The sequence below is a fragment of the Cupressus sempervirens genome, chromosome 3, assembly GCF_028749045.1.
Source record: "Cupressus sempervirens isolate cs-2001-9-10 chromosome 3, ASM2874904v1, whole genome shotgun sequence".
NCBI lineage: Eukaryota > Viridiplantae > Streptophyta > Pinopsida > Cupressales > Cupressaceae > Cupressus > Cupressus sempervirens.
Window position 1 is genome coordinate 362,444,757 of NC_143120.1, and position 10,812 is coordinate 362,455,568.

Consider the following 10,812-nt stretch of genomic DNA (forward strand, 5'->3'; position numbering starts at 1 on the left):
ACAACTTATAGGCAAACCTTGTGCCCGTTCCTAAATTGAACACCTAAAGACTCAAACACACTCTTGGGACTCTCTTGTAGTCCATATTCATTAATGGCTTAGCCAAGGCCACTTACAATTCAAAATTGAGCTACCTCTCTCCACTTCTTTACATGTATATCAAGATAATAAAACAACAATAACAATAAAATTTGAAACCAATGAGCTATGAAATAAAGTAAAGAAATGATAGGTCAACATTGTATACCCCTATCCATCATGTTCCAGCATACAAATCTATTCCTCTTGCACCTTGATCTAATTACCAAATGAACCATTCTACAAATAATTAGTAATGTTGTGCCTTGTATCTAAAGGTGGGTAAACATTAACAAGCACAAGGAAGCTTTACATTTGAGATTATCCCTTTCCCTTTGTTATGACAAAGATTCCATCAACTCCATAAGCAAAATTTGATGACATATAATACATTATTTCATGTTATGTAAGGAAGTCTTTGAATCCAAGCAAATTTATGACACATAATACAGTTCTTTTTAAGTAACTATGAAATTACTTCCAAATATTCTAAAACAAAACAAAAAGTTTACTAAAAATTATTCTAGAAATAACTTAAAAACCTAAAAGTATATCAAAACACATTTAAATTTTGAAATGTTCCTTAATATACAAAGTGCTCCTACCAAGAATTATGTTTAATGGTAATATTTAACTATCTTTGGAATTATGCAAGATTTAGACCTTCATTTTACATATGAATCATCTTATTACACTCTAAACTTCAATTCTGAAATTAAACTTCCTTTTTAAAATCTTGAAATTTCATTATATCATAATCAATGCTGAAAGTCTTCAGTTTTACAAAACGATTGGTTTTTATATTTTTTAACTTGGTATAATATATTAAGAATATTGTATTGAATACAAAATATATTCCACGTATGAAGTGTGACTCTAATCAGAGCATACCCCCCACTTTCAGGAAAAGCAAAACATTCAATAAAATACTATATTTAAAAGCAAAGAAAAATAAAAGACAAAATGTAGTGATGGCTTTGGATTTTCTCAAACATGGTGATTGCAATAATACTCGGGTCCTTTTCACTTGCAGAAAAAACTGTGCACCATTCCCTAGGAACTTTATAATGAAGGTTAAAAAGAGAAACATAATTTCATTTTCTATAAATAATTATATGAATTCTTTATAATAAAATATATATTATAAAAAACAAATTTTGGAAACCCCACGCGTCGTAGCCATACTTAAAAAAGAATCCTACGTACCTAACTTCTGCACACTCTCCGTCATGGCCGCCGTCAATTCGCCAGGACGTAATCGTATATATACAATGTGTATATATCACCACTTTATGCACAGTGCCAAAGCAAATTATCACTTGATTAAAAAGAGAGTTTGCAGTACAGTTTATAAGTAAATGCCGCTGCTTTGACTCTAATCAACAGAGTACAATGCCCTTCATTATAACCAAATCGTTCTCAATCACACATTTACAGAGATATTTTTCCTCGCTCAGATTAAATTAATAATAATAACACTTGCACAACGTTAGGCACTCAGTGAAGTGGATCAACTCAACGACAGTAAATTTTTCTCTTTTTTCTTCTGACCATCACCCAAAAAAACCCTTTTTTTTTTAACTCACTTCGATGACCGTAAATATCGACCCCAAAAAAAAACCGGACCCGACGAGAAATTCTGAATAAGTATTTTGCTGTTGTCGATGTACAGATAATGTTAAGGTGGGGAAAAAAACAGACCCGATAACATTCTCCGGCTGGCTTATAAATAAATAAATAAAAAGAAGGCTGAAATTTTTTCAGTTTTTTCTTCCGGTTTTTGCTGTTTTTGGTGTTGTATAAATGCTTAGGTGCAGAGATTAGGTTGAAGAGTCGATGTGTTGCAGCAGCCGTTAAGCTTTCTGCGCTTTGCAGCGACTGATGCGTACAGATTCACACTTCTCAAGCTTTCCTCTAATGAAGATGCCCTGCTTGTTGTGCTGTTGCTCGTACAAAACCCATCCAAAACACCCACTGGACTATGTGGGATGGATGAAGATGAGAATTTTGCCCTTGTGGGTTTTGAAGACCTTACCGCTACAACTCTCCGCATTAGGTTGTGACATCTCAGGATCCAATCCTGGAAAAAAGGGGAAAAACAACCAAATGATCCGATTAATCGATTGTAGTTCATCATACTTTGGATTATGAAAAACAGGGAAAAACTGCCCAAATGATTTCACTGACCGATTGTAGTTCATTGCACTTATAATTATACAGATAATTTTACAGATAATTGCTGATCAAAGTTCAATAATATGTTATGCATTGCAACCAATTGAAGGATTGAAGATTGGATTATTGGATTGTTTTGAGTTTGCTTACTTTATTTACAGTAGAGCATGAGAGGATGCCTTTTCTGTACCGTGCAGATTCTGCAGAGGGCAGAATTTCCTCTGCCGCACAAAGAACAGCTGCAGCGGCTATTGCAGACGGACGATGCTGCATAAAATCAATCCCTGCATTCATTGAAACCCCGATTTTAGAGAGGGTTTAGTATAGATAGATATAACTGAACTGCCATTGCCACATTTTGTGCTTGCATACCTCTGATGGTGGATAAAATGAGCTCGCTAGCTCTCGAAACCATTGGAGATTTGCTACTGCTGCCGCCACCATCATGGCCACCATGATGGATGAAGTAATCTATGAAAGAAAACGGTGTAACGGAGAGCATTCGCCACTCTAGAGTAGCAAGCACCATTAGCTCCATTCTCTTCAGGGTTCTTGCCTCGAAGACAAATTTGGGGCCCTCTGTTTGGAGGTCTAGAAGTAGCGGGACATCTGTTTCCTCCATTTTAGCGGCCAGAGAAAGACACGCTACAGATAGCAACTGCAGCATCCAGGCCTTGCCATCCTATAAATCAATGCAATCCAATCCAACAAGGAGTACATGCAATCAGAAAACGCAAAACCCATCACAAATTCATCGCCCAAGACCAAACAGATCAAATTCCACACATATTGCCTAAACCCCAACGCCCCATAACTCCGATTCAACACCCAATGACTTTGAATATAAAACCCAACAGTTCATGCTGAGCACCCAATATAAAGTTTCTATTCAACAAAACTTTCATTCTGCTAATCAATCCGATCTAAAACCCAGCATTATGCACGGCATCGCCAACACAATATCACAAACAAAGAACTGGTAACAATGTGCCCCAAAAAGAAAAGCGTTGTTCAGAAACAAGATAAATAAATGTCTCCCAAATGCGATTAAAAGGTGCTGAAAATGTGCTGAAAAGTGAAGAGCAATACCGGAAGCTGATATCTGGAAAGAAACCGATCCAGGTAGTTTATAGAAAGATAGGCCGTGAGAGGGCCAAAGCTGTAATAGGCATGAACCTAAAAGCCAAAGAAAAAAACACAATTTCAGGCATCCGTAAACCCCTAAGAATCCTCAAAATGCACAATACACAACGTAAATATATATGCATATATACCTTGAGAATCCATCCGATGGCATTTGCACGGGCAGAGGCGAAATCCATCCGATGGTCCTGATACCATTTCAAGGGCATATATTCACATTCTTTCCCTACTAAGACCGCTACTTCTTCATCATCCTGCACTGGGAAATCAGGGAAGATGGGTTTTGATTTATCAACTACATGTCCAGAGATTCTTTCATCATCATCCCAACACCCCAACACATTGCTGGCATCTTCCCCACACAGCAGATTGGACAAGCAATCATAGCTGGACGAAGACAGAGCAGCCATGAAAACTTAGCAAGAACCCACAATAAAAACACACACAACTTAATCTACAGCAGTTCATCTAACAAAAATGCAAGGCTTGCAGCATTTTTTAAGGGCTTTTTTGCCCTTTCTATCACAGATCAACAAGCAATCCAAATCAAATGCTTTTCTTAGAATCAAACAACCAGTTTCTTCTTCAGTTCTTTCTTCTTCCTCTTCTTCTTCCCGCTACACAAGAAAATTGATTGAAGCTCCGAAAATGCAGAGCATTAGAAGCATATAACTGTGTTGTAACTTCCCTGTTTGCGCTCTCCTTTATTTGGCGGAACTCTAGTTGAAGCAGGGTTTCCACTAACTCTAGACCTAATTGAGTGGTTGCTGCACCCCAGGCTAAATTTAGCGAGACTGCCAAAGTGGCCGGCCATATGGCGGTTAAGCTCCCGAGGCGTGAAAGACGCGCGCGTGTGAGAGACAGGGCAGTGGGGCTCATAAATGTGCCAAGAATGACCGCCAATGTAGAGCCGCTAAACGGAAATGGCCGCCAAAAGTAGCGCTACGTTTGTCCTAAAGCATCTAGTTATAGTGGGCCGCCTCTCTCTCCTCTCTCCTCTTCCCGCCGTATTTCTTGGCTAAACCTAACTAGCCCTCCTTTTAATTAATTAGCACGTCTTCTTAATGGAGCCCTTCCCAATCTTTTTCTTTTGTAAATTTTTGTCTGCCAAGAAATTTCCTCCCCTTTTTAATCCCTAAAGTCCTTTATTTTAGAAAGCTCAATTGGAAAGGATGTGGCAAATGTCCCACAAAAGTCTAGCACGGAAAGCTTGGCTTTATAAACAATTAGTTATGTCTACTTAAGAGGGCCATGCCTTTGGCTTGGAATTGGACCAAAACCCTAACCTATCTCTTTCCTCTTAATTGTAATCTTGGACCTTTCCGGGTAAAATATTCTAACTGTCGACAAATTACGCCCCTCAATGCTTTGACCACTTCAAACATGGTAATTTGCCACTACTTTGATAAGGACCCTTGTCTCTAATCTTTGTTTTTAAATGCATTTAAAACAAATATTCACTTGCCATTTGATTTGGGAAATTTTTATTTACTACTCAAGGAAAGGTTATAAGTTTGAATTTTGTAGTAGAGTACATATATTACTATTTTCAATATCATTATTTTTTTTGTCTTTCTTAGAGGAGTATCAAGAAGTCTTATGTGATGTAAGTCATTTATAGACCTGAACTAGATCACTTGGCATCACGGACAATAAAGAAGTCCACTCATAATTGATGTACTCCAATATCTTTAATACATAAGAATCAAAATATATCTAACATTTGTTCTAAATATTAAAACTATTTGTACAAAAGAAAAAATACAAAAATAATATCATAACTATAAAGTAATTTTAATAAATAACAAAAATAGTTCTTCAAATAACCATTCATTGCATAGCGCATTAGTTAAAGCATATGAAGATGGTAGTTATCATGTCCAAACTGTTGGCCGATGATTTGATAGGGTTACACATGTAAAGTTGTTACCAAGCTACCCACTAAAAAAGTGTAAGAAGTAACTAATTTATATGTCTCACAATGAATAAACTCGAGTCAATTGACAAGGCACTCAAATATAAATTATTCTTCACTCCTAGCTCTGCGACACCAATGTAGCTATACCTAATGACCTCAAATGACATTTATACAATTTCACTCCTATTAGTCAGATCATTCAACACAAATACTATCTATTTAACACAAATCAAAAGTGGAGTATGAGATTATAACATTGTTTTTCTTAACAACATCAACAAAGTATATTGGATCTGGTTATTTAAAAAAAATTGTGTAAATATTGACAAAATTGATAGCAACACTACCTAATTAGATTAGTGCCTTTCCAATTGGAAATAAAGTCACCTATATCACCCACATTGTGCCACAACAATTATAAGACCTAAACTTTATTACAATGCAATAGGTTTATCATTAATTTCTCAGTTATGTCATACTTATCAAATACAACCATGTATATTATGCATATAGACATTGGTTTCATTCATTTTAGTTAATTCCATGAATTAAAGCAATGAAACAGGGGCATACATCATAACAATGTACTGAAAATAATTGAAAAAACTTGTTCTAATATCTTCAAAACACATAACTGAGAGACATAAAACTAGAAATCTTCTCTATAATTTATATTCATATTCAAATTGATAGTACAAAAATGTGCATGATAATTTAAGATGCATAAGACTTGCAAAAAGGACAATGGTATTTAATGTAAAAACTTGCATTCTGGTATATTGTAAATTACTTTATCACAAAAGACATCAATATAAACAAATGACCAACAAAAATTAGAGAAATTAACTCAGTTCATGAATTTTTGGACTCTCATATATGGTCTTGTTTAACCTTTTATAGGAATAATGGAAGCAACAAGCTAAGGACATGGAGATGGACATGTGTCATAACTTAATTAGAGGACTTTCAACACAAAGATGAATTGGAAGAAGTTAAAACCATATTGCAAATATTTCTTATACTTGCATAGTCACATTTACTATGATGAAGACTTGTTGGTAGGCCCATTACACTTTGGGTTGTACAAAAGAATGATATAGTTCCACAAAATGATGCAATGTCATTATTACCGACCTTCCATTGTTGTGCTTTCTTCGCTAGTATATATTTGTGCTCATTCATTGTATTCTTCCCTCATAGGCGAATCAAAATTCATCACTTTATTAGACTTATTTTTGAAAGGAATATATTTGATAGCATGTTTATTTCCTTCTATCTCAAAACTATCAAAATGCAATCATGTGGGAATGATCTTGTCCATACTCCTTTGTAACAAGTCCTTATTCATGCCTTGATAAATTTCATTAAGAGTAGCCTCCAAACTAGACACGGCTTTATACATCCATTGTTGAAAAGGCTTTGCGTTCTCGTTACTATCTAGAATTGCGGGTAAAACAGTCTCCCTTCTCTCATTGAAACCTTTATGCAATTACTTAATTCTTTATTTTATGTGATCAAGCAATAACTAAAAATCCAATAATATTTTTACAAAAGAAGAGGTGATCTAAATTTTCTAAGATCTCTCCTTATTGAATTTTGATCTTAGATAGATTAACCACATCTTTTCAACCCTTTGTATCCATCTATCCTAAAGTGGTAAGGTAATTTCCCTATCTTTATCAAATTTTTTGACAACTTCAAAAAGTAGAGTAACAAGCATGAGTTCCTACTGGTCTCACATTTATTTTTTCATGCACATGACAAAGGACGGACTGCACCAAGCTTCTCTTGACCCTTTCAGATTCCCCTTTGTCCTTGATTGCACTTCTCTCCAATTCATCAATTTTATGATACAATAAAGCCCTTGATGTTGCAATTGAATCATTGGTACCATCTAACACGTCCTTGGCGAAGGGAGGTGGGAAGGTGGCCCTACTTTTCAAAGCTAGCCTGATTATCAATTGCCTTGACTCCCTTGCTAATGAAGATGGAACAATGGTACCATGTGACAAGGTTGCTTCCAATTCACTTACCCTTTGTCTTAGCAAAGCATCTTGAGTCTCTACGTTGGTACACAACATATCCTTGGTGTTGTATTCCTTGAATAATGTTGATTCCTTAGACTCAGATCCTCAATTTCTTTTCTCTCCTTTTCTGCATGGAAAAGTTGGAAGACAAAATATTTTGTTTAGAAATCTTTATGCCAATAATCTCACCAACTTTCTATATTATCACTTTTCCCCTTAAACTAGTATCAAATTAAGAAATATATTTTCTTCTATTTGTAGGGGTAAGGAACCAAATCACCAAAGTAGTATAATCCTTGCTAAAATTTCCATATTTTATTGCTATATTCACTTCCACAAATTAGGACCATGCAATCTCATGCTTCTCCTTACAATGCCAAAAGCTACTATATCTGCAATGTCCCAATAAGGCAAGATTAACACACTAGATTCATGTACCAATTTCCTCCCCTATTCTGGTGTAATATCTTGATACTTAGTTTCATCTCCAATTGTAATTTCTTGTTTAGAGGATTATGTATTTTAAGATCTCTTCTCTTCCAACTTCTTTTGGTATTCATCTACATGATTCTTCCATAAAAATAGTTGAAAATAAGATGACTTGATGAAGCTATCATTGTTTAAAAATTCATTGCATGCCTCCATTTTCAATTCCTTATGCAATTTACACGATACCTCTAATGATGAAAAATTAGGAAGAGGGGTAATTGGGAGAGGAAGGACACCAATATGTAGATCTTTTGTGGGGATGACAATTTAATTTCCTCCTCATCTATATCATTGTTACTATCATTATACCCAAGAACTCGTGGGACTTGGTTCTCATCCTTACCCTTCTCCTTTCCTTTATTAGATTATCGATCAATTTCTTATGCTTGTATTTTCATGGGAAGGGGAAGTGGAGGTGGTCATGGGGATGGAGGAGATGACTCCCTACCTAGTGCATCACAAGGCTCCTAGATAATAATTCTTATCAATGGCCTAGGAGCAGGGGGAAATGGTTTTTGATAAACTATTTTTTGCTTTCCCTTTTTCTCCTTGATTCCTCATTAGAGTTTGAATCACTAACCTACTCTCCTCTTACTAGCTTGAAAGCTTTTTCTACAATGTTTTCCTTTGGAGATGGATTTCTCTCCTCCTATGGCCTCCTTCTTCCTACTCAATGTTTCTAGAGGAAACCACCTTGAAGGATTTAATCCTTCTAATTTTTTGTCTCAAAGTAGCATAGATAACATTAAAAAATTAAACAAATCAAACATCTTTACTACAAAAGGAACCAAAGAACCAAGAGGGTCATAAGTGGGTTCAGATTCTTATATTTCATCCAATAGCTTCTTGTATACAACACATTTTCTTTAATTTTCTTCATGTATATCTTCATCATAAATATTTCTAGTGCATTCCTCTAGGTAATGAAAAATGTGCTTAGTTTCTTGGAGTCTAACTCTTCTTTAGAAAGTGTTGAAAAATCCTCAGGGTCACTCATTTTGGCCACACTAACTCCGATACTACAAGGCTCAAGAACCTTAACGAGATGTATCTAACCATCTTTAACTAATATGAAATTACTTATGGAAGAAAGTGTAACGAGGGAAGAAGGTACCTTTGTTCTTATTTGTTAACACACACACTCTCTCTCTCTTGGATCTCCCTAAATTGTCTAATAACTTCAAGGAAGTCAATTCTCAAAGTGCCATGGTAAGGAAAAACAAAAGGGAACACAAGGAAGCCATAAACCCTAATGACTGTAATGAATGGGTAGGGGATAATTTCACCCCAATTATTTACATGCCAAGATCTAGCTTTCTCTCTATTAGCCTTAAGAAAATAAATAACTCAATAGGGATTCTTGGTGGATTCACTAGTAATCTGGCCCTAAGTCTAGATGAAAAATGATGGTTGAAAAGAAGATGTAACTAGAATTAGACCAATCCCTTGAGAATATGGTTGACCAAGTTTTCATTGGCATAGATTCACCATCTTGCTCTTTATTTAATTCCATGAATTTACTAAAGTAGTCAGCATTAGACTAGAAATAATCATGGCTTCTTCAAATTTATCAAACCCAAATGAATATTATCTACAACATAAATTGAGTAGTCATGAACAATTACAAAGTCAATATGTTGGATCTAAACTATCATATACAAATAGCCTTGATGAATGCTAGGTCCAACATGCCTTCCCAACAATTAACCCAAAGAATTATATGTGTCTTGGAATTCCTTTGTGAAGAACTTCAATGAAAAGGGCTCCAATCCAAGATCTCCTACAAAAAATTGAATACACCTTAATTTGGCCAAATTCATAGGAGGAAACCTATCCTTCACTACATTCATAGTTCTCATATATAAACAACCTAAAAAACCTCAAAAATTATTTCTTCCATGGTTGCATATTTTCCTGATCTCATTAACACTAGTCTTAAACAAAAATTCACCACTGATATCCCTAATTACCCTAGCAATTGGGTCATATTTTTCTGCCAATGTGAGAATCAAATCCACATATAGATACAAATTGGGTGTTGGAAATGCAAAGAGTGATTGAGAGTGGAGGGGTGGATTAGTAACTCCAAAAACAATTCTCTGTCCCTAGATGGCAAATCAAACTTTTCACTAATAATGCAATTCTTTATCCAACTTGTTTAAAACTAAGTTCTTGTTGTAACTTGGTTAACAAAGCAATCTTACAATTATTAATCTTTTTTAACCTTTAGTAATTTAGTTGTAGAAACATAAAGCATAAAGAAAATAACATGAACATAAATTGACACCAAGATTTAATGTGGAAGCCCAATTTGGGAAAACAACCATGTAACTAGTTACAATATTTTTACTCTTCTGAAGTGAGCCCTATTAGGAGCCAACTCTGTTAAAGGTTACAATACATACTATTAAGTATGACCTTATTAGAGGATTTAGATCACCCTATATAGGAGTAGCTTGGTTAAAGTTCTTCAAACACTTCAATCTTAAAATGTCACCTTGCTAGAGTATTTACAATCTAATTGTTATGTCAACTCTGTTAGGAGATTTCTTTTATTGCTACAATTGTTAGCAGGTAACAATAATTTGATCTGATTTATGAAGCAACTTCTTCTGTAGATTTAGATCTCTTTTTTTGCTTGACCTTTGGATCATTACTGATCAAGATATTCTTTGTAGCTTATCTTCCACTTGCTTGCTCTACCTTTTCCTTTAATCAGATACCATCTTATTCCATATCTTTCACTTCATTATACTTCTTGATCTCTCTTATATATCATAAGCTTTTTCAACACGTCTTGAATACCTTTTCAAGTAACCATTAAAAAACCAACTTGTTAGCCTTAATTAGTTAATTAGTTAACAAGTGTAATATGTTGACACTCGATCAATACTAGGATTAATCACTCGGTTAGTACTGAATACTGTATGTCCTTCATTGCTTGACTACTTGATTAATATTGAATACCCTTCATTTCTCGAA

General features: G+C 35.0%; 1 protein-coding gene across 1 annotated transcript; it reads right to left on the minus strand.

Moving 5' to 3' along the window:
- Positions 1 to 1,367: 1,367 nt before the first annotated feature.
- LOC149566496 (cyclin-D3-1-like) lies at positions 1,368 to 4,092 on the minus strand. Its single transcript, XM_089819814.1, has 5 exons — positions 3,528 to 4,092; positions 3,343 to 3,429; positions 2,626 to 2,935; positions 2,404 to 2,537; positions 1,368 to 2,158 (listed from the first exon to the last, which is right to left on the minus strand). The coding sequence occupies exons 1-5, from the start codon at positions 3,804 to 3,806 to the stop codon at positions 1,886 to 1,888; spliced, it is 1,083 nt and encodes a 360-aa protein (XP_089675940.1). The 5' UTR covers positions 3,807 to 4,092; the 3' UTR covers positions 1,368 to 1,885.
- Between the last annotated feature and the right edge of the window lie 6,720 nt (positions 4,093 to 10,812).